The sequence below is a fragment of the Eschrichtius robustus genome, chromosome X (genome assembly GCF_028021215.1).
Source record: "Eschrichtius robustus isolate mEscRob2 chromosome X, mEscRob2.pri, whole genome shotgun sequence".
NCBI classification, from domain to species: Eukaryota; Metazoa; Chordata; class Mammalia; order Artiodactyla; family Eschrichtiidae; genus Eschrichtius; species Eschrichtius robustus.
The window spans coordinates 89,862,779-89,887,395 of record NC_090845.1 but is presented as its reverse complement, the minus strand read 5'-3'; the positions used below and the strand labels follow the sequence as shown (position 1 = coordinate 89,887,395).

Below are 24,617 nucleotides of genomic sequence, written 5' to 3'. Positions count from 1 at the left end.
GTTCTAGGGATTTGTTCAACAATACATCTAATAAAGATGAATACGAGTGCTAAAAAAAAAACCCACAGTGAGATACCACTACATACCCATTAGGATAGCTTTTGTTTTTAAAATATGGAAAATAATAAGTGTTGGTGAGTAGGTGAGGATGTGGAGAAATTGGAACCTTGTGCATTGTTAGTGGGTTGTGAAATGGTGCAGCCACTATGGAAAACAGCTTGGTGGTTCCTCAAAATTTTAAACATAGATTTACCATATGATCCAGCAATTCAACTTCTAGGTATACAACCTGAACAATTGCAAGCAGGGACTCAGATACTTGTACACCAGTGTTCATAGCAGCATTATTCACAGTAGCCAAAGGTAGTAACATCCGAAATGTCCATTGGCAGATAAATGGATAAAGAAAATGTGGTATATCCGTACAATGAAATATTATTCAGCCTTTAAGAGGAATGAGCTCTGATGCATGCTACAACAGGGATGCACCTTGAGAATATTATGCTAAGTGAAAGAAGCCAGATACAGAAAGACAAATATTGCACAATTTCACTTATATGAGGTACCTGGAATAGGCAAATTCATAGACACAGAAAGTAGAAGTTACCAGGAGCTGGGGGGCGTGGGGGAATGGAGAATAACTGTACAACTGTTTAGGGGAAGTCTGAATATGTAGACATAGACACAGAGTTAAATAGAACTGAGCTTAAATTAAATATTGGCTCTGCCATTTACTAGATGTGTGACATGAGTCAAGATAACCTTTTAAAATCTCAGTTTACTCATCTGAAAAAAGCAAAAACAAAAACAAGAACAGGATCATAGTAACATCAAACTCACAAAGCAGTTGTGAGCATTAAATGAGATAATGCATGAAAAACACTTAGTAAAGAGCTTAGCACCTAATAAGTGCTTAATGATTATTAACCTTAGAACAGTTCCTGGCACATAACTCAAACTTCTTTTGAAGGAATACATGCAACTGCATATTTGCTATAATGATGAAATTGACTGAAGCCATAGTTAAGGGAGAGGGAGGAAGGCTTTGGAGGGGATGGGGGTTCAGAAGAACATATCAGAAAGACGGCAACATGACAGGACAAAACCCAGAAAAATATTCTGACAATATGACAGTATGTATATGACAGGTTTTTACCTGTACATCAGAGCTACTTCTTGGATCTGCTCTCCCCTACCAAGAGAAACCATAATTCGTGCCTTTTCCTTTTTTTCACTTTTCATTCCATTCTTCCTCAAGAAGGGGCTGGAAATCTGGCAGTAAAGGAAAAAATTACATATATGTATGTTTGTGCCTTAATTTTTGCCTCCTTTCATGAAAGTCTTACCATATTTTAAGCATTTAATAAATATTTCAAATCAAGTCTGGCATATTAGATTATCAATTAACATTTGTTGGATGATTTAATTTATAAGTAAGCAGTTACTTACTATGCTCCCCTCCTTCACCCATAGGGATACTCCCTGTGACACTTCTGTCAGAGCACTATTTTTATTTATCTATTATTTATATCTGATTATGTTCACAAAAACTTTTGAAGCAGTTTTCAGCGTTATTTACCACACCAGATAAAAATAATTAGGGATTGGGAGACAATGTGATGATTCAAAACAAGAGATCAACATATGCCAGTGAGGTTCACAGTTGTTAGAGGTGGGTTGCAAAATTGGTTCTGAGCTTCCTAGCAGCCATCAAAAGGAAAGTTAATTACATAATTCACATTGTCCAATGATTCAAAACACACAATTACTCGGGTATTTCAGTTACTGAGAGTAGAAATTTTCCTTTGAGTTATTATTATTTTTGATATAAATGCCATCAAGAATTTTCTACAGTACATGAAAAACGAGTTTCATTGGTCCATTTTGTATTATAATCTTCAACATACCTCACCACATTATGCTAAAGTAAAGATCAGTGGATGAATTCTCGAAGGGACGAAAAACGGTTTTGTCTCGGTCTGAAGCTCTGGCAATTTAGCTCCACTGAAGGGAAAAAAAAATATCACGTATCCAGAAGAAATGACTGTACAACAATTAGTCTTATAAAAATATTTATTCCTTACCATGAAGTTTAGATAAGTGAAGGCAACAGAGACTTCAAGTCTATAATCTCTAAGAGGTACCACTTAATGTCTCTAATATTACCCCTGTGTCTTTAAGAAGACCATTTTAGGAACGTTCTGGAAACTTTTAGGTCACATGACTAAATAGGAAGCCATTTTATTACCTCAGCGAGAGACCATGGAGCGCCCTAAGGGACGGCGCCGCGGTTCCTCAGGAAATGATTTAACACCAACTTCAACATCAGAAGTAACGAGCCTCCGATATTCCCAAACTGCCGTTGACCGTAGAGCTCAAACTGCCGGCGGTCTTGGCGTCCAAACTGCCATTTGTCTTGGCGCCCAAACTCCTGCCAACTATGGCGTCCAAGCTCATGCCGCCATCGGCAACCAGGCTGCTGCCAGAACCCCTCTGGAAAACTTACGAGAAGGGGAAGGTAAGTGATTTTAAGATTTTTCCCGTAAGTTAAGGATCTGTGGGAGAAGCGAACTGCTAGAAGTTTATTTGAACCGTGATGCCCGTTTAAGAGAAATAAGTGGAGTATGCTGTATCTCTGTCCAAAAGATGTAAAATAGTGACTTTGTTTCGAAGGGATCAGCTAATTAGTTTGGGCGCGGATTCTAGTTATTTAATGGGTTTGCGCGGTGGTGTAGTTGTCACCAGGTGAGGTGACAACTACACCAAGGAACAAATCGGTCCAACCTAACGGATTTGCGGAGCAACCGATTCTGCCACTCCTTTTACAGTTATCACTGTGTGCTGGTAAAACTCCCGTGGCCGTCCCAAGGGTCGTTCCTGTGTAAAGGGTATTTGTTCTGAAGCCTTGCTCCGCGAGGTCCTTGAGCGGCCACAATCAGCACCCTTCGAGTCTACCGCCCGGGCACGTGGCGAGCTGGCCGCCGCCCCGAGGCCATCCGCCTATCCGCGGTGGCGGAAGCGTGGGGAGGGGAAGCGCGGGAGGCTCCTACTTGTCGCCACACAGTCCGCCCGCCGCCCGGGGCGCACTCGCTCCCTCTGGAACCACCCTGTACAGAGAGGCCGTCCCGGCGCGAGTCGGCTGAGGAGCGTGTGAGTCCGGCGGTCAGAGGGCTCTTGGCGCCTCGTTGGCGCCAAGGGCTGCGCGCTGCTCTTCCCTTCCCAGCCCACCTGGGGTGGCGCGAAGGCTTAGGGCCCCTTGGCCTGGTAGGAGGTTTTCTAGGGAAATGGGATCAAAGCCTAGGGCTGCGGTCTTCCCTTGGGAGCTTAGTGCACCTGGGATAAGGAGGGAGTGGTCATTGCCTCCAAACTGCAGCTAGCGGCTATGAAATTGAGAAACTACCAGTTTAGTTTTGTGCTGACTTGTGCTGCTGGGAGCTTGCGGTCAGGCGCCCTCCATTTAGTTATAATTCTGATTCCAATTCTAATTCCGATGAAGTGAGATGGAGCTGGCTGGGTGGGGGCGGTGAATGGTGGAGAGCGGTCCTGTTAATTTAATTAGGTATCAAAGAGTGCTTGCTGGAAAAATGTGGATGGCTTTTCTTAAAAGAAATATGATGCAACCAGTTCATTGTATAAATGCAGATAGCAAATCTAAAAAATCATTAAAACTCATTTCTACCAGGGGTGTCTACCTTCTCTGAAATGGTTCCAGTTCTTACATTCTTTCTTTCATAAGAGAGGAGTTGCCAGAAAGGCACTGAAATGAACAAAATGCCTTAGTCTTAATTCTGCTGAGAAATCTAAAAGTTACTACTGATCTGATAAAATCTTGCTTAGCAGCTAGTTCTTCAAATCTGTATTTCTGCTCCCAACCTTAAATGTTTGTTACTCTTATGTTAGGCAATGTACCCAGTCCCAAGATTTTTTATTCAATTTACTTTATTTTAATTAACTTTCCCCCTTACCTTTACATTTACATTTAGTTTTTGTATTTGTGTGTGTGTGTGTGTGTGTGTGTGTGTGTGTGTGTATAACTGTATGAAGCAGGAAAAGGAGAGAAATGGCTATCACAAATAATCAGTCTGTCTCTTTTTCTCCCTTTCTCTTTTTCTCTCTCTCTCTCCTCCCCCCCCCCCCCCGCCCCGCCCTCCCATCCCGGGTGTCTGATTTTTCACTCCTGATTTCTCTTGTGCTTTCTATGCCTTTCTGGTAGTTTCTGAAGTCAGCCTAAAGGACTGAAATCATAACTGATGAATGATTTACCTGTAATAGGGTCTCAGACTCACTTGTATGAGGTTTTGTTTGTTTGTTTTTCCTTTTCTCTATTTTAACTGGTAGTGCTAAATATTCTTTGTCCTCCCCCCACTTTTTCCAATTTTTTTTATTGAAGTATAGTTGATGTACAATATTATATAAGTTACAGGTGTACAATACAGTGATTCACAATTTTAAAGGTTATGCTCTGTTTATTGTTATTATAAAATATTGGCTATATTCCCCATGTTGTATATCCTTGTAGCTTATTTTATACCTAATAGTTTGTACCTCTTAATCCTCTACCCCTACATTTCCCCTCTCCCTTCCCTCTCTCCACTGGTAACCACTAGTTTGTTCTGTATATCTGTGAGTCTGCTTCTTTTTTGTTATATTCACTTGTATGTGTTTTTAAAAAAGGTTCCAGTGCTTTTAAGTGAGATTCGAGTTCAAAACTCAGAACTCAATTAATGGTTTACAGAGTATTAGGAGCTATACATTATCTGGAGCTTTTCATCTAACTTAAATTATAAGATTTTATAACTTGGTGTATAGCATAGTGTCCTTAGAACATAAGAAAACTTTGTCAGTTTTCATATATGTACACTGCTTTTTTCCATTTATTTCTTTATTTGTTTATTTATTTATTTATTTATAGCTGCTCTGGGTCTTCACTGCTGCGCGCGGGCCTTCTTTTTAGTTACGGCGAGTGGGGACCACTCCTCGCTGCAGCGCGAAGTCCTCTCATTATGGTGGCCTCTCCTGTTGAGGAGCACAGGCTCCAGGTGCGTGGGCCTCAGTAGTTGTGGCTCGCGGGCTCTAGAGCGCAGGCTCAGTAGTTGTGGCACATGGGCTTAGTTGCTCCACGGCATATGGGATCTTCCTGGACCAGGGCTTAAACCCACATCCTCCGCATTGGCAGGCAGATTCTTAACCACTGCACCACCAGCGAAGTGCCCTTTTTTCCATTTTTGAGAAAAAATTTCCTCAGAAGTAGTGTGGGCCCTAAAACTCAAAATGCAAGCCACTACAGATATATCCCTAATAGATGGAAAATAAGGTGAAAAAATGAAGATCAACTTGGAGATTATTCACTTTACAGAAGGTGCATTTTATATATATATGTGTGTATATGTGTGTGTGTGTGCATATACATACATATATATATATATATATATGTATGTATATATATGGATTCATCGTAGGATTCCTTCAAATGGCTTTTAGAGGTATTTCACATAAGTGGTGGTTGTGAGGATTAAATGAAATAATAGACCTCAATGTAGAGCCTGGCACATGGAGTGCATGTAGTAAGTGTTAGTGATGAATAAATCAAATTAGATTTTACGTTTTTTCATTATCATCCCTTCAGAAATGAGTCTATTCCATGAAGTTAGATGTACTTATATAGATAGCCCAGCCATAAGACTGGGACTCCTAACTTTTCCCCGAGGTAGCTTGGAGCTGTTGATGTTGGCTTTAGAGTCATAAAAAGCTGCCTGCTCTCACACAGACTGTTTAATTCCTACCATTTTATTGATCATTAAGGTGAAATACTGAAAATTAAGCTCTGTTTCCTTCAAATCATCATAGAGCATTTCTGCCAGTGGTTTTTTGGGTTGATTTTGGCCTTTGGTTGGCAGTCTTCTCTGCAGAGGTATGTAGCTTGCTTTCTTTGGTAGTCACCACTGTATTGATGAGTTAATCCTTTACCGGAGAGTCTAAGAATATCAAGAAGACTAAATCATGTGTAACAGCTCTTACTTCATTTGTTATCATGTAATTAGTATTAACGTTGGAAAATCTGCACATATGGGAGGGGAGATAAGGTGACTTTATAAATAATCAAGTTATGTCAAAAAAAGTGTTTTGAAGCTGTACACACATCATTCCAGTGAGGGTTATCAGCAAGATATTGTATAATTTAACCAGTACTACCAGAAGTGGTCAGTAGAGGGACCAAGAGCAGTTTTTGGTAACTTTCTGTTGGTTTTGTTTTTGTTTTCGTGAATTCAAAAACAAGAGATGAGTAGAAGCCAGGATGAACCTCCTTGCGAACTTGAGGACCAGTTTATATTGCGTCTGCCTCTGGTAAGAAACCCTTGTATCTGAGGCCAAATATCTTCAGTGCATAAGTATTAGCTCTGCTTGTATTCTGTAGCATTTCTGTTTATTTAAGGTAGGCTATAAAAACCAAGAACATTTGTTTCCCAGGAGTTGTGTTCTATTTAGCAATCCTATCCTAGCGTGTACTCTTTTAAGCAGCATTTCTTTTGTCCTGCACATGCCACCTACTGTGTGGGTTGATTTCCTGGCAAACAGGTGGGACAATGATGGATTCAGTCACTTATCACAGATGCCAACAGCCTTGCTCACTGGACAGCCAAGAAAAGACTCTTCTAAAAGAGAGTTCCTTTCTGTCACCTCAAAAGGGGCAATGGAGGGGTTAGCACTGTCTCCTCAAATTCATCATCATGCAAGGCTGTTGAAGCTCATTTCAGCATTGTGTTAGGGTCTCTTCCCCTATTGATACCTATATTTAAGTATTATTTAGTCTAAGAAAGGTATATTAAGGATGGGCTTCAGAAAGGTATTTCCCCAATTAAGGTTAATTAATATAGCCAGTAAACTGCAGCTAAGCCTTCCGTTGGCAACTACAACTTGAAGGGTAACAGTGAGAAACAGGAATGTACAGCTAGGAGAAGGCATTATCTGTAGCTACTGAAAGACAACAATGAGATTAGAGTCAACCTCATCCTAACTTGACTTACCCAGTGCACAGTATCTCATGGTACATGGCATTGTTCCTAACGTTTGGGAAGTTTAAGGTTCTATTTAAGGGAGGACTGTCTCTGACATATCTGTTCTATTAGCTGCTAAGTAGACAATTCATCCTTCTGATTTTTCAATCTACCTCCTTTTCAGGAACATGTTTCTACTGTCAGGAAGATAGTACGTTCTGGAAGTGCTGCCATGAAGGATAAACTGAAAATTGACTTACTTTGTAAGTAGTTAATATCCATTCACCGTACATCGAACAGTAATTTATTAAGGGATTGCTATGTGCTAGGCACAATACTAGATACCAAGGATGTGACAAAGAATAGAATGTGGTCTCCGTCTTGATGGACTCAAAGAGAGGCTTCAGTCACTTCCATCTCTTCCTTTTAAGAGGAAAGGAAGTAGAACTTATACAACTTGAGGTAATTATCATGGTGTGTATAAGGAAGAACTTGGAGGTCAACTGTGGGATTTGCATATTGCTGATTGTCTCCTATATGAAACTTTTGTGATTTCTGACTGTCCAGGGGAATGACAGGTGGATGTACTATTCTTTGTTTACAAAAGTGACATATCTTTATCTCTTTTAAATAATACTTATTAGATTTTTAAATACAGAGAAGTATATGAAGAATAAAATTTTAAATGGCCCATAATCCCAGCACTCCGGTAGCCCTTATTGACACTTTTTTAAAAAAGGAATACAAATGCATGGCTAGAAAATTCAAATAAAACAGAAAGGTTCAAAAGGAGAAGTGAAACTCTCCTTCACAGTGCCTCAACCTCGATGCCAAAGATAACTAATATTGGCCTTTTCTCCTTGTGTTTCCTTATAGACAAAGCTTTTATGCATAATACCAACATATAAATAATCTCTCTATATTTTTAAAGATAATTTACACAAAAAGGATCATGTCAAACATAGTTCTGCATCTTTATTTTTTCACTTAATATTAGAAGATTACACTTGAATCCTTTTGTATCAAGAGACATTCATGTTTGAGACATCTGGGCAGGATTCAGAGTTGTCAGTATATGGCTGACTCTCTCTCTCTCTCTCTCTCTCTCTCTCTCTCTCTGGCTATTGTGTAGAATTTTATCTTTGTGAAACTAACTAGAGATTATAACTTGAGACTTATTAGTACTATTCTAGAATCAACCCTCCCCTTACCCAACCCTTTGAAAACACCCATGTACAATGACATGATCGAATGCTCCTAATGGTGTCCAAACGAATGGGTTTGAATGAATGGAGTTGGCCTTTCAAGATGAGAATGAAACAGTTACCACTTCATTCACTTTAGTTCACAACCATGACCAAGAAACTTAGCTACTTTTGATGGAATGACATAAACTAGAAAAAAAAGAGCTTCATATACTCTGCCTTCTTTGCTGTGGGAAGTTACTAATTGTGTACACAATTCTGGCATTGTGAGAAATAGTAAGTTTCAATGAAAGACTCATCTGTCCCCCATAAGTCTTCATTATTCAAACCCCAGGAGTCTTGAGAGTACATTGGGAAGATGTCAGCTTTAATCTTTTCTACTTCTGTTCAGCTGGTGGACGTCATGCAGTTGTTGGGGTTGAAGGTGTCTCACTACCTGCTAAGCTGGTTGATTTGCCTCGTGTTATTGAAAGCCTGAAAACTCTGGATAAAAAAACCTTTTTTAAAACGGCAGATATTTCCCAGGTATGGACAAGTTTTCTTAATCTACTCGCCCACACATCCTTCAAGGATTTCCTTTCTCCCTCCTTTTCTTTCTTTCAATTCTCCTTTCACCTGCTTGTCATTTCTAATTTCCAGCTCAATTGCACAGGAATACAATGTCATGTTCTGGTTTGGTGTTTGATCCATCACTTTTCACTACTTTATTTTATTCAAATAGCTTTCAGAGCCTCCTGTTTGCCATTTATAGTGCCTTTCATTATTTGAAAAATATGAGCATCTGGGATCTTCGTCTGAAATTCCTGTTAAAGCAGTGTGCTGTTAACTCTGGAGGTTTACATTGGTTCTTACTCATCATCTCTACTGTTGATTTTTTGTTTCCTTTATAAATCAAAATGCTAAGATATATCTTGTTTTCAACACATTCCTTCTGCAGTGGTAAGCACTGGAGCTAAAAAAACAACAACAACCTCAGAGTCCATATGCTGTGCTGCCGGGATAGAGAGATAATGCATATGAGTGTATGTAATACTTGGTTTTCTGGAAATGCCAAGTAGCATTCTCCTTACTTTTGTGCTCCAGGATTTCTGGTGGTAAGAATGATCATCATCCATTACTAACCCAAGATTTGTGGCCACAGTCAACTTCTTTGTCTTTGTTAAATGCAGATGCTTGTGTGCACTGCTGATGGTGGTGTCCACTCTCATCCTGAAGAACTGGTTACCTCTACTGATCATAAAGCAATCAGGAAAAGTGAAAAGGAGAGACAGAAAAAATATGTCTGGAAGCATGGCAGTAAGTCATCAGTCCCTTGCTCATTCTGTCTAACTACATTTATCTGCTGGATCCTAATTACTTGTGAGCCAGGGATCTGTTACCACACTTAGGTATTTGGTTCAGTAGGCATCCAGACACTGTTAAAGGAACGAGTCGTGTCATGAGCCAGTGGCTTAGAGCATGACCTTATCAAATTCAGATAGATACGTGACTACCATCAGTCATATATATATTTCACCATGTTGAATTTATTTTAGTTACTCCACCACTTAGGAATGTCAGGAAGAGAAGGTTCTACAAAGCAACAAAAAAGGTTAGTGGCATGCTATTTCTGTGTCTACTGGTTGGATTGGAAGAGGATTATGAATGGGGGGGAAGGGAGACTGTCCGTTGGGTATTCATTTGTTCAGTCATTTATATGTCCAATAAACATTTGTTGAGTATGAGCAGTATGCCAGGCACTGTGTGCTAACAATTGGAAATATGTAACGAACAAAAACAGACTTGACCCTTGAAGTTATAAGGTAGTCACTTAGGGATCTAGATGTGTCATGAACTTGAAACTTCTGCTAATGCTTTTAAAAGTTTCCAACTGCAAAATCTTGTTTTAAAGTGAACCCATCCAGAACCTGAGAATTGGGAATTGTGGTTGTATTTCTAACCTTACTTCAGACTTGTAGAACCCTGGGCAAACTACAGGAGTACTATGCCTTGGCTTCTTTTTTAATTAAATTTTTTATTTTGAAATAATTGTAGATTCACATGCAGTTGTAAGCAATAGAAAAGAGATACTGTGTACCCTTTACCCAGTTCTTCCCATTGTAACATTTGCAAAACTATAGTACAATATCACAAATAGGAAATTGACATCGTTACTATTCACTAATCTTATTCAAATTGCTCCAGTTTTACTTACTCCTGTGTATGTGTGTGCGTGTGTTTAGTTCTATGCAATTTTATCCCATGTGTACGTTGGTGTATCCACCCACGCAGTCAAGATACTGAACAGTATTGTCACCACCAGGATCCCTCATCTTGTCCTTTTAAAGCCACACCCATCTCCTCCTCACCCCAAACCACCAGGCTCTAACCCCTGCTAATCACTAATTTGTTCTCCATCTCTATAATTTTGTTATTTTGAGAATGTGGTATAAATGGAATGATACAAAGTATAACACTTGAGACTGGCTTTTTTTTTTCACTCAGATTAATTCCTTTAAGGTCCATGTGGATTGTTGCATGTATCAATAGTTCCTTCCCTTGTATTGCTGAGTGGTATGCCCTGTTATGAATGTACCACAGTTTGCTTAATTGTTCACTCATAGAAGGACATCTTGGCTGTTTCCATTTTTTGACTATTATAAATAAAGCTGCCAGCAGGTTTTTGTGTGAACGTAAGTATTCATTTCCTTGACATAAATGCCCAGGAGTGCAATTACTAGGTATGTTGCATGTTTAGTTTTATAAGAAACTACCCATAGTGTTTTCCAAGTGGCTGCACCATTTTACATTTGCCCCAGAAATGTACGTGTGATCCAATTTCTCTACATTTTCACCAGCATTAGGTGTTGTCACTATTTTTTATTTTAGCCGTTCTGATAGATGTGTAGTGATCTCATTGTGGTATTAATTTGCATTTCCCTGATGGCTAAAGATGTTGAGCATCTTCTCATGTGCTTGTTTGCCATCTATATGTCCAGTTCAGTGAAGTGTCTGTTCATGCCTTTTGCCCATTTTCTAAATGGATTGTTTTTATTGTTGAGTTTTGAGAGTTCTTTTTTATATTCCAAATATTAGTTTTCAGATATGTGGTTTGCAAATATTTTCTCCCAGTCTGTAACTTGTCTTTTTATGTTCTTCACGGGGTCTGTCAAAGAGCAAAAGTTTTTTTGTTTGATGAAGTCCAATTTATTGATTTCTCCTTTTAAGGATCTTGTTTTTCATGTCAAGTATAAGAACTGTTTGCCTAGCCCAGATTCTGAAGACTTCTCCTAACTATCTTTTTAAAGTTTTACACTTAATTTAAGTGTGCAATCCATTTTTGAGTTAATTTTTGTAAAAGGTTTGAGGGTTAGTTCAAGGTTGTTCTTTTTTTTTTCCCCCTTTGCATGTCCAATTGTTCCAGCACCATTTGTTAAAAAGGCAACCCTTTGTCCATTGTATTGCTTCTGCACCTTTGTAAAAAATAAGTTGGGCGTATTTGTGTGAGTTTTTTTTCTGGGTTCCATTAATCTGTGTTGATCACCGATTCCACAGTGTAGCTTTGTAATAAGCCTTGAAATCAGGAAGACTGATCTCACTTTATTTTTTATTCAAGATTGTTGTAGCCATTCTAGAGTCTGTAACTTTCCATATACATTTTAGAGTAAGCTTGTCTATGTCTGTAGAAAACCTTGTTGGAATTTTGATAGGAATTGCATTAAACCTATAGATCAATAGCTTTACTATGTTTAATCTATGAACATGGTTGCTTTGGCTTTATACTGTCAGTCAACAGCATTCATTGAGTGCCTACTAAATATAAAACTACATTAAGAATGATTCTAGAACTCTTTAAGCTTTAGTAAAGTAGAACAATTATAATATAACTTCATTGTTTGTTGTGTTTTATTTCATAGGTCCCTGATTTCAAACAAATTGAAGAAGTCAGCTCTCCTGAGGTAGACGAATCGTAATATAACTTTATTGTTAACCTATGCTGTGTTTTATTTCACAGCTCTTTAATTTCAAACAAATCAAAAAAATCATAAAGATTACTTTCAAGCCTTCCTTCTCACCTGTAACCCCTGCTCCCATACACATACACTGAATTTGATTCACTGAAAAATGAATTCATTGTTTAATGTCTGACGACTCCTAGAGCAAAAGATACAATTTGATCAGTGACCCTGTGTATTTTAATCTGCTTCTTTTCTGTGATATTTATTTTTAAAAACCATTTCTTGGAAGCCAGGGTTCACTCTTACCAGCAGTTGTTTGCAATTACTTATTCCCCCTCAAAGTTCTAATTTCTATTTGTGGCATGATGAATTGGTTGCTGTGGAGATAATTGTCTAAAACTGGATTTAAGGGAGAATATGTGGCTAAGACCCAGTTTTTATAGGAAACTGTCTAATAATAAAGATGTGGAGAAGTGGAATCTGGGAATTTGGATCTTTAAACCAAATTACTTCCAAGTAACAAAAAAATTATAGTTCTTTGCCAGTGTGGGTCAGCGCAAATAATTAACAACTGAGGCTTAAGGGTCGTGCCTCTGAGGAGGTCTTTAATACAGAGTTGCAGATTGAAAAGATTAAATGTCTCAAGTAATTCGATTGGGAAAAAATAAGCTTACTGTATAAAAATATAGACCCTGATCAAAGTTTCCTTCATAAATAGCATTGTTTAAAGTAGAAATTTGACTGGATGTATCTTAAAGAGGCCTAATTATTTGAATTCATTTGTATGTAGGAAGAGGACATTTCTGCAAGACACAGGGTGTTAAGTGATGTTACTGGTATTCCTTCTCCAACTTTGGTTCAGCACGTTGACTCTCCTGATGTGGAGAAGCAAGTGAAAAGACTGCTGTGCTCAGATACTGAAGCTGTCAGCGTCCGTATCCTTTTATACTAAATATTTTCTGTGTAGTCTGTTACACCCCAAATGCACTTGGTGACAAGCTCTCATTTCTGATATTTGTGTGCTGATGTTAATGTACAGAACTTGTGATTTTTGGAAATGTTACTTTCTAGCTAGGAACAGTACATTCATGTAATAGAAATTATTTACTTGCGTAATTCAGTATAAGGCACTTTTCTGTACTAGGAATCCAGATACAAATGGCCTGAAGTTGGACTAAATTAAATAGCACTTTCAGCCAGAGAGCCTCTTCTCTTTCAAGTTTGCCTTCTGCTTTCTTTCTGCTTTTTCCTTGACTGCCTCTCCTTTCAGGATGGGAGGTCGTTGCTGAAGGTGAAACCGAGGAAATAGAAAGTCAAGGCTTCATTCCAGGCTTTGAGATAGCCTCAGAAATGAGTGGCTATAAGCAGCGTCATACCTCACCAGGTGCATTAATAAAGGCAAAGCAGGAGCTTCAGAGAGGGCAGGTGTTGACTGTGTGTAGGACCATTCTCCGTAAACTCACAGGCCAATCACAGAAAAAGGATGCCTTTGCCCTTCTCTCCTCGTATTGGTCCCACAAGTTTAGGGGTTTTAGATTGGGGTTCTAATATCCCATCCATCCCTGCTATTCTAAATTCCTGTGGGCCCTTGGATTCTCTGAGTATTTTGATCATTGAATACATGAATGAATGTTACAGTGTTTTGCCTTTCCTGTCCTTGTTTTATAAAGGGAATAATCTTCCTGTGAGAAAAATTATTTTTAAAATTCATTGGTTGCCCAGTAAACTTGAGGGGGAGTATAATTGCAGCTGGAGTGGGAGTCATTTGAAAAGCCTCAGATGGTTTCACCTTCCTTTTGCTTAAAACCCATAGAATATGGTGCATTTCGGGAGATGGTCAATGATGACTCTAGCAGTAACAGTGATGAAGTTGAGGATGATAAGGAGGAAGATGAAGAGGGAGAGGATGACTATGATGAGGATGAAGACAAGAAAGAGGAGGAAGATCGTTATGAAGTGTATATGGAAAGTGAGCCACAGGCCAAGTTCATTGAATCTGGCCAGTATGAGGCAAAGGAGAGAACCAGCCCAATGGGTAAGTTAGGGAAAAACAAAGGGGTGGGACAGAGTGGGTGGCAGTACTAAAGACTGACTCTAAACACGTGTTAGTTGCAAAGTTAAGTTTGAGAAATTATTGCTCAGATGCGTAGTGGAGTTTTAGTTGATTTGGATCTTGGTCCACTAGTTTAGGCCATGTTTAGATACACGAAGTTTTTGTCTATCTCTGTTAGTCATGGACATTCAGAAGCAGACTCATTACATGGAGAAAAAGCTCCAAGAGATTCAGCGCAAAGCACAAAGACAGAAGGAGCTCATCATGAAAGTGGAAAACCTAATGCTCAAGGTAAATTCTTGTTGGCTGGTATAAATATATCCGGATATCTTACTTTCAAAATCCCATCTTTGTGTTTCCACTCATGTCATCTCTGTGCAGCATTCTGGTTCATTCATGAACCTGAACAACCTCTTAGGTACCCCTAATAAAAGATAGCCTTATTTCCTTTTACCTGAGTAATTTTGATCATCTTATATAAGCATTTTTGGGAGGGGTCCAGGAGACTTGAGATAATAATTGCCAATATTGAACATTTAACTATGTGAAAGGCATGTACAGAGCTAAGCATTTTACGTGTATTATCTCATTTCATCCTGACATCCCTGAAATATAGGTGCTGTCACTATTCCCATTTTATAGATAAGAAATTGAAATTCAAAGAGATTAAGTAACTTGCCAAGGACCACAGTAAGTGGTAGGGCATAGATTGAACCCTGTTGCTCTGTACCAAAATGTATTCATTACAATGAAAGAGAAACTAAATTAATTTAAAAATTTTATGATGCCTGCTTGAACAAAAATTAATATCATGCTTTATTTTTATTAATACACACTAATACATATTTTATTACTACACATATCAGCAAAAGGAAAATGTATGTTTAGGCCATGTTTGCTTCCCTTTTTATAGTGAGGGAAATTCTGAAGCATCTGGAGAATTCCTTGCCAGATTTCTTTTTCTGTAGAGCTGTTGTCATCGAAGGGGAGCAACTTGACACAGAACTATACTTATTTAGAGTGTTGTCCTTCAGAATAACCAAGTTAGATAATAGATGTGGACATACTTTGAAAGATACAGATATATGGTATTATGACTGTTGTCGTGTGCAGTACTAGTTAAGAATGGTAATATTCTGACCTAGTGCAGGGAAATGAAGGAGTCAGCACCAGATTCCAAGCCAGCTCTTTAAGTAGGTCACCACAGTCAAAGGATTTGTGCTAAACTAGAAAAAGGTAACATGAAGGCATTCTAATTCTCTGTTTTAGGGCAAGAAAAAAAAATGCCGTGTAGGGTGTATAAAATCAAATCAAATGGCCCTGCAGTTGGAGAGTGTAGTTTTTATACTCTAAATCCTTTTTAAAATGTGTTTTTATTGAAGTAGAGTTGATATACAATGTTGTGCCAATCTCTGCTGTGCAAAGTGACTCAGTTATACACATAGAGACATTCTTTTTCTAAATCCTTTTTTAAAAGTACTCTTTTGTTACGACTGACAGTTTTCTTACTTATCAAATTATTTGCCAAACTCTTTGTCTCTCTTGGTTCTCTTTTCCTTTGAGACTCAGCATTCATCTTTTATATAATTTGTTTTCCAGAGTCATTTACAGTCTGTGCTGGAGCAGCTTAAGCTACAGGAAAAACAAAAAAATGAGCAGGTGAGAAGTGTGTTTTCACATCAACCAGAAAGCATTTGATTCAAAGAACTGCCCCCCCCCCCCAATCTCATTTCTGGCTGTTCTTTTCACAGGAACAGTAGTGGCCAAATCTTGTAAATGAGGGTAGCAGGTTGGAACAAAGTCTTTGTGAAAATTCGTTCATTCAGCAGATATTGAATGTCTATTAAGTGGAAAGCACTGGATGTACACACAGTGTTGAATAAGACGACACATACAATACTTGTCCTCATGGAGCTAACAGTCTAGCAGGGAAGATCAACAGCAAACAAATTATCATACAAATATAAAGGTGCAAATCATAAAGAAGTGCTGTGAAGGAGAAAGAGTCAGTGGTGCTATCTGAATAGAGTCCTGAATTAAATTGGGGAGATCATAATCAGCCTTTCTAAGGAAATGATACTTAAGAGACCTGAAGGAAAAGTCCAGGCAAAAAGTGTATGGAGAGCTTCTTGGGTGGAGCGTATGCCAGGTCCCACATCGGAAAAGAGCTTGGCCTCTTTGAGAACCTCTGCAGTATTTAAAGCGAGGAAGAGAGTGACTTAACGTAAGGTTGGAGAAGTAGGCGGAGGCCATATTGTATGGTCCCTTGCAGTCCATGATAAGGAGGATGGGTTTTAGTCTTAAGTGCAATGGGGAGCCCTTGGAGAGCTTTAAGCAGGAGAGTCACATTTAATTTAGAAGTTTTTTTAATATATATTTATTTAATTTATTTATTTTTAATTGCATTGGGTCTTCGTTGCTGCATGCGGGCTTTCTCTAGTTGTGGCGAGCAGGGGCTACTCTTCGTTGCGGTGCACGGGCTTCTCATTGCAGTGGCTTCTCTTGTTGCAGAGCACGGGCTCTAGGCGCGCGGGCTTCAGTAATTGTGGCACGTGGGCTCAGTAGTTGTGGCTTGCGGGCTCTAGAGCACAGGCTCAGTAGTTGTGGCGCGCGGGCTTAGTTGCTCCTCAGCATGTGGGATCTTCCCGGACCAGGGCTCGAACCCGTGTCCCCTGCATTGGCAGGTGGATTCTTAACCACTGCGCCACCAGGGAAGCCCCTAATTTAGAAGTTTTAAAGATCACTTTGATTATTATCTGGAGAATGGATTGTGAGAGGGCAGGACTAGTAGCAGGGAGGCCAGTTAGGAGGCTGTGGGGTCGTCTAATAAAAGGTGATGGTAACTTGAAATAAGGAGGTGGCAATGGAGATGGAAAGAATAAATATTTTTTCTTTTTTTATTGAAATATCGTTAATTTACAATGTTGTGTTAGTTTCAAGTGTACAGCAAAGTGATTCAGTTATATATGTATGTGTGTGTGTGTGTGTGTGTGTGTGTGTGTGTGTGTGTGTATATTCTTTTTCAGATTCTTTTCCATTATAGGTTACTACAAGATATTGAGTATACTTCCCTGTGCTATACAGTTGGTCCATGTTGTTTATTTTTTATCTATTTTATATATAGTAGTGTATATATATTAATCCCAAACTCCTAATTTATCTCCTCTCCCCCCTCCTGCTATCCCCTTTGGTAACCATAAGTTTGTTTTCTATGTCTGTGAGTCTATTTCTGTTTTGTAAATAAGTTCATTTGTATCATTTTTTTAGATTCCATATGTAAGTGATATCATGATATTTGTTTTTCTCTGACTTACTGCACTTAATATGATAATCTCTAGGTCCATCCATGTTGCTGCAAATGGCATTATTTCATTTGGAAAGAATATATATATATTTAACTGCAATAAAAATGTTTTATAACGGCTTTATTGGGATATAATTCATATACCATACAATTCACCCATTTAAATTGTACAATTCAATGACTTTTAGTATATTCACAGAATTGTGCAACCATCACCACAATCAATTTTACATTTTTATCACCCAAAAAAGAAACCTGTACCCATTAGCAGTCATTTCCCATTTCTTCTGACCCTCCCACTCACCACCCCCCCACCCAGTTCTAGGCAACCACTAATCTACTTTCAATTAGCCTACTTTGCCTATTCCGGTTATTTCATATAAAAAGGAAACATATACTACAAGGTCTGTTGTGTCTGGCTTCTTTCACTTGGCATAATGTTTTCAAGGTTAACCCATGTGGTGGAATGTATCAGTACTTTATTCCACTTTATGGCTGAATAATATTCCATTGTACAGATATACAACATTTTTGTTTATCCATTCATCCATCAGTCGACATTTGGGTTGTTTCCACTTTTTGGTTATCATGAATAATGCTGTTTTGAACATTTATATATGAGAGAATGTATTTTAAAGGTAGAATTGATGGGAATTGGGCCAATTACTGGGTGTTGAAGGAGAAAGGAGCGTTAAGGATGTATGCCAGATTTCTAACTTGAAAGACTATTATTTAAGGCCACAAGAGAGTGAGCAGAGTGAAAAGAAAAGAGGGCAGTGTGGAATAAATGAGGGTCAAGTAGCTGTATAGAAATGTATGCTGGTTCCAGCCCTATACTGTTGAGGGTAGGGTAACAGTTTTAAGGAGACTGGAGGTCGTATTATGAGGATGGACTTAGCATGGGGCTTTTTTTCGGGGGGCCCGCGCCGCGCATCTTGCGGGAACCCGCACCTTCAGCAGTGAAAGTGCGGAGTCCTAACCACTGGACCGCCAGGGAATTCCCGAGCATAGAGCTCTTAAGGTAGTGATGCCATCCCCCATGCTCATCCCCATACAAACAAGGCCAGGAGAATTCTTATGTTCTGTATATTCCCTTCCCCTCAGCACATCACTCATCCAAGTACTGCTTATAAACAGACACGTGAACAGTTAATGCCAGGATTGCCTTAGCACCCACTAAACATCTTTGTTTTCCTCCATGTAAGTAGTTAGTATTGGAGGAGTGCTATTTTCAACATAGAACTATAGCTGTAAACTTTATTCACTCAGAACCCTTTATGTTAGCTCATTTATTCAACATAGGTTTATTGGGCACCTACTTAAAGCTAGGTTCCACAGGGAACTACAAAATGCTTATGACACAGTCTCTGCCTCCAGTTGGGGAGAAATACATGAGAGGGATAGGAATTTAAAGGAATGAGAGCTCACTTTTGTCCATGGAGATTAGGGGAAGCTTCATAGAGAGATGGTGTTTGGGGCCTTAAGAGGTGGGTAAGGTTCTAATAAAGAGATAGAGAAATGAAGGCATTCTGTATAGAAAGTAGCATTCACAATGGCTCAGAGGTGGTGATGCCAGGCTTAAGAGTTTAGATTTTTGGTGTAGGTCATAATAAGCCCTAAAAGCTTTTTCACCTGGGGAGTAACTCAGGAAATTTTCTCTGCCAGCAGTATATAGGAGAAATTGGAGGGGGGAAATACTAGAGGAAGATGCAAGTGATAGAAGGAATCAGAACTTAAAAATTGATTGGATTTCCAGGACAAAAAGGGAACAAAGAGTAGTGCAGAGCCTGGGTGACTGGAAAATGGTGAGCCACTAACAGGAATGAAGACAACTTGAAGAGGATTCTTGGGGGGTGGGGGATGGAGAAGATGATGAGTTGAGTTGGAAGCACTTTTTAAAATGGGAGATCGGAGAGTGCCTCATGCATAGAAATGATCATTGAAGCTGTGGGGATAGATGAGTTAGCCAGGTTGACTGTTCAGCAAGAAGTCTGAACCTAAGGATAAACCTCCCTTTAGGAGGTGGTGGGAGGAGAAAGCACCCGTAAAGGAGAAAGAACTGGAGAAGTCAGTGGTCGTAATCGTGGTCAGCATCTTAGTGAAAAGATGCTCGCAATTACTACAGCTAGCAATTATAGCAGTTTGGTAGCTCATGTCCAGCACAGGATCATTTTGTAATGCTCCATTCCTGTCATTCCACAAAATGAAAATCCACACTGATATGGGGCGAGCTAAATTGAATAATACTCAGAAACAATCTTTGTCTCAAAGACAGTATACTTGAGTGTTATTGGTCACTTTGCCATTTCAAGTAAATAAAAAAAATTAACTTTTACATCACAAAATGTTCAGAGCTTCTGACTTAGAAAGCATCAGGGTAAGTAGAACGTCATCAGACTCGTCATTGGTTAGGACTCTGAGCCAGTTTTCAAGGGTCTCATAACATGGCAGGAAGCAGCAGCTAAGACTCGGTTTAAGACACGGTGCGGGGCTTCCCTGGTGGCGCAGTGGTTGAGAGTCCGCCTGCCAATGCAGGGGACACGGGTTCGAGCCCTGGTCCGGGAAGATCCCACGTGCCGCGGAGCAACTAAGCCCGTGTGCTACAACTGCTGAGCCTGCGCGTCTGGAGCCTGTGCTCCGCAACAAGAGAGGCTGCGATGGTGAGAGGCCCGTGCACCGCGATGAAGAGTGGCCCCCGCTTGCCACAACTAGAGAAAGCCCTCGCGCAGAAACGAAGACCCAACACAGCCATAAATAAATAAATAAACAAATACTTAAAAAAAAAATAAAAGAAAGAAGGAAAAAAAAACTTTAAAAAAAAAAGACACGGCACGTTCAGTGGGGCAAGAGGCTATCACAACTGCCTTATCTTCTGAGTTTTAGACTATGGCTACAGTGGTCCCACCTCCTTTGTCCCTACAGTGAGCTGTGACCTCTGTACACTCTTCCCAGAAGTACAAATTCTTAACAGCAAGCATATTTAATTTCTTTAGTATATTCAGTTTTGAAGCTTCCTTTTATAAGTTTGGCATGATAAAGGACAGCATCATTGTGTTTGCGTTCTTGACTGTGGCACTGTTTTTTGGAACATTGTAAGACTAAGATAACCTTATAAATGCCAAATTACAGTCTTTCTTTTTGGTTTATATAAGTAAATTCTAGATCAAGTAATGGAACTTAAGATTTCAGATTAATTTTTCGTGTTTTTCTGCCTCTCCCTACAGCTCATTTCTCTACAGGAAAAACTGAACTATTTTCTGAAGGATTGAGGAGAGCCTTCAGCCTGGCATACAAACCTTGGCTTCACCATCCATATTGAAGACTAGATAAAATTGTGCCTGTTTCTTCTCCTTTCATTGCCTTATGTTGCATCATTTGTATTTGTTTCTCTGAACGATTTTTTTTTTTTTGCTAGTTATATTCAAAGTTTGTAGCCATGTAGAAGGGGACAAAGTATAAAAAAGTAGTAGACCTGAAGACCCAACTCAACTATGGGACTTTGCTTCTCTTTATCAGTTTGAGAATTAAGTTGTTTCTTTTTTGGTGTCTCAGATGATTCAGCCATGCTTGCCAAAGGCAGACAGTCTAACCTGAAGGCTATACAGCTGGTTTGCATAGATTTTTAGCTTTTTCTTCTTCTGTTTGTTTCAAATATTTCCTAAAACATAGAGTCAAACCATTTCTACCAAGGGCTAGGACCTGCCACAGTGATTAAGTGCCTGTCTGGCAGCAGTTGATACTAGGTTGTATCCTGTCTCTGTTCAGGCATTAAAGGCTGCTTTCCGGCTCAGGGATGATTTCTTGCTGCTGCTATCTTTGTTCTGTTCTTAATGGTTTTAGGATTGTGTCTGGTTGTTATTTGGCAGCTATGGGACTAGTTAGAGCAGAGATGAAATTCTGAGTTGTTATCCTTATTCTGAGCCTCTTCTTCCTAACCCCCATCGGAAAAGGTTAGGAAAAAAACAGATACCTGTGGGAGCTCCCTGGTTGCTTAGTGGTTAGGATTCCAGGCTTTCACTGCCATGGCCTGGGTTCAATCCCTCGTCTGGGAACTCCCATAAGCCTCGTGGCCAAAAAAAAAAAAAAAAACCGAACAAAAAACAGATACTTGTATTGCCTGTGAAAACTTCCTTAAAAACCCTGGGCCAGTTTGGTGATTTTTAGCTATGTTAAGATTTTCTAGTCTGTATTCTTTAAGCAATAAATAAATTCCTTAAGTGGATTACTGTCACTTTATTAAATAGCTCCCATGATAAGTACATTCATATCCAAAAGGAAACTGGTGAGACAAGCAATAAATTCTGCAGTTAGGAAACGAAAGAAGATGCTGTCAGCACTGGGACATCCTTCTAAAGAGCTCTTAGGATAACTCCTAATGAACTAAGCAGATCATCTCATATTCACCATACATCATTGGGATTTTGAGAGAAGGTACAGAGAAGTAACAAAAATGGCAGCTCCAATATTTGCACTGAATTATGTTGTAGTGGAAGGAACACAAGATTGGAATCCTGGCTCTGCTACCTACCTTGGGCAAGTCCCTACGCCTCTTAGAGCCTCTATGTCCTTATTTGGAAATCAAGGGTGATAATGCTTATCACCAAGAGACATCTGAAGGTTTTCTGGAAGTAGCCCAGCTAGACCCAGGTCTGGTCCCAATTGATGAAGTCGGTGCCACTCTAGGAAGTGAACCCGCAAGATTTCTCTGCCACTTTTAGTGCTCTCATTCCAAGTTGAAGGTAATAAGCCAAGGGCAGAGAAGGGGAAGTCAGTATGCATGGGCAGGGCCTATGGAGAAGGGATGAAGATAGAAGGAATGCTGGGGACAAATGCAGGGAAGAAGTGGGTCTGAGGGAGAGAGACATGGACAAACAAAATGAAGCCAAGATGAGGAGAAAAGTTAGAGGATAGCTTGAAAACCAAGATGATTTTTCTAAGTTTTTTTTTTCAGAAACCCAGAATTTAAAAGATGAGAAGAAAGAATAGGGAAAAGGAATTGTCAGAGGCAGAAGGTGGGGGAAGAGGCAGGGTTTGAAAAGAAGATAGACCTTTCCAGATGAAGGATGGCATAGGACTGTGGCAAAAACATAAAAAGTACCCTGGGGACGTGGCTGGAGAGACTGAGGCCGGAGAGAGTGGCACATAGACCACAGGTGGCATCCAGGGGTGAGAGAAGTAGAAGAGCCCTAGTCCAGCCTCTGTCCAATACTGTAGCCCAAGAGCAGCCAGAGCTCTGCTGAGAGGCAGTGGGGAAGGGAAGACAACGGGAAGGAGCAAATTTGTGTATCTGTGGTGCCCTTCTGTTCCCTCTACTACCACGTCTTGTAACCCTGGGTAACTGCTTCACCACTGCCCTCCAGTCACCCAAGGCTTATTGCCGCCCTGACTCCCTCCCTCCCCCCAACACACACACGTAATATATCATGAAGATTTCCTTTTCTATAGCACAGTGATTGAGACTTAGGCATGTTACAGAACTGCACTGTCCAATATGGTATCCACTAGCCATGTGTGGCTTTTGAGCACTTGACATATGGCTAGGCCAAATTGAGGTGTGTCTTTCCACATAGGCAAGGCTCAACTGCAGGTGGCCCCAGGCCTTGGCAGAATGCCCTGTGATCCTCCTGGAACCTGGGAAGATGGGCAATCTCACGAGGATTTGAGACAAGACCATTTCTCACTCACCTCCCTGTTTTGAGGGAGGCTGTCATGGGGCAGTTTCTCATCTGCCTCCCTGATTCTGGTGAGCATGAGACTTTCTGCCTGCCTCTCCACTCCACTGCCCTTGCCCCAAAGGGTCCAGCTGCAGGCCATAGAGCTGCGTAGCAGCGGTGTGGAGTTGGTACTCAGCAACATGGTGTCCTGCCATTCATGTTGCATGTCATCTGGCCCCTTTTGTTTCAGTGTCATCCTGTGCAACAGCGACACGGAACAGATCCCATTGCTGGTCTTGCTTTTGCTGTCTCTAAGTAATAAAGTGCCTGGATGTATGTGGGTTTCCTGTTCTTTTTTACCAGTTGAATCTGTCAGCTTACTTGACAATTTCTAAGACTTAGTAAAAAAAGAAAGAATATAAAATATCTCAATAATGGTTTTATACTGATTACATGTTGAAATGATAATACTTTGCATATATTGGGTAAAACGAAATATTAGTAAAATTAATCTCACCTGTTTATTTTTACCTTTTTAATATGGCCGCTAGAAAATTTAAAATTGCATATATGACTCACATTATATTTCTGTTGGACAGGGATGTTATAGATCAGTGAAGAAAGAAAAATTGGTGGTGGGGAGGAGGGACTGACAGGGTTTTATTTTGCCAGAAAATGGCATTAAAAAAAAAAAACTATCGCCACCAATTCACAGGGACATTTTAACACACCCCCCCCCCAAATATATAACCATAATCTCAGAATAAAGGATAGATTTTTAAATTGAATATATGTAACTTTATGGAAACTCACTGCATTGTCCAGATTTTTCTCTTAATGCTTTAGGCTGGTGAAAAATTCCTCAGATTGATGAGGATGGTGTTGAAGAACCATTGCTATAAAGAGCTCATCCCATGAGCTGATAACTAGCTAATTTGTGTGGGGCTTTGAGAGGCGACCAGTCCAGGTAACAGTGGTGGATGGGGCTAGTGGGGGTGTCTTCTTGTCCTGTAGGTGTTGGACTCTTCTGGTGGCCTATGTTTTGCAGTGTTCCTGTGGCTTCTTGGCCCCACCCTCTTCTCTCACACCCAAATAAGGTAAAGATGTGGAGTGTCAGAGTCAAAGAGTGTAACCAGAGGAACCAAAGTAAACAAATACGAATTTATTCTTTTCAAAGCAGAATTTAAGGGAAAGGGGAAAAGCACCACAGTGAGTGGCAAAGTTAACTAATTTGTCCCCAGCCCCGCCCCTTCATCCCAAACTTTTCTAGACTTGTGCGCCACCCTTGCCACTTCCCCAAATCCCATCCTTGTGACCAGTCCTTGCAGCCAGCGAGCAGCATCGCAGGCTTCGGTCTGGCCTCAAGGCTGCCCTGGGGACAGCAAGGACATTGGGCAGGTGCCCCCCCAAATGCGGCAGCTGTGGGAGGAGATGGAGGCTGGGAGCTGAGCCCTGGCCTTGAGCCTTT

General features: G+C 40.0%; 1 protein-coding gene across 1 annotated transcript; it reads left to right on the top strand.

Annotated features, from left to right (window-relative positions):
• The first annotated feature begins 2,262 nt into the window (after window positions 1-2,262).
• Window positions 2,263-20,764, top strand: TAF7L (TATA-box binding protein associated factor 7 like). The gene is made up of 13 exons (XM_068532642.1): window positions 2,263-2,518; window positions 6,278-6,345; window positions 7,180-7,258; window positions 8,592-8,725; window positions 9,370-9,496; window positions 9,736-9,791; window positions 12,097-12,138; window positions 13,001-13,073; window positions 13,409-13,522; window positions 13,952-14,173; window positions 14,370-14,482; window positions 15,791-15,850; window positions 20,720-20,764. The coding sequence occupies exons 1-13, from the start codon at window positions 2,263-2,265 to the stop codon at window positions 20,762-20,764; spliced, it is 1,389 nt and encodes a 462-aa protein (XP_068388743.1).
• Window positions 20,765-24,617: the final 3,853 nt, after the last annotated feature.

Coding starts and splice junctions, on each gene's coding strand:
- TAF7L (XM_068532642.1), top strand. CDS start 2,263: ATGGAGCGCCCTAAGGGACGGCGCCGCGGTTCCTCAGGAAATGATTTA. Junction 13,074..13,408: donor TACTGAAGCTGTCAGCGTCC/GTATCCTTTTAT, acceptor CTCTCCTTTCAG/GATGGGAGGTCGTTGCTGAA. Junction 13,523..13,951: donor GCAGCGTCATACCTCACCAG/GTGCATTAATAA, acceptor TAAAACCCATAG/AATATGGTGCATTTCGGGAG.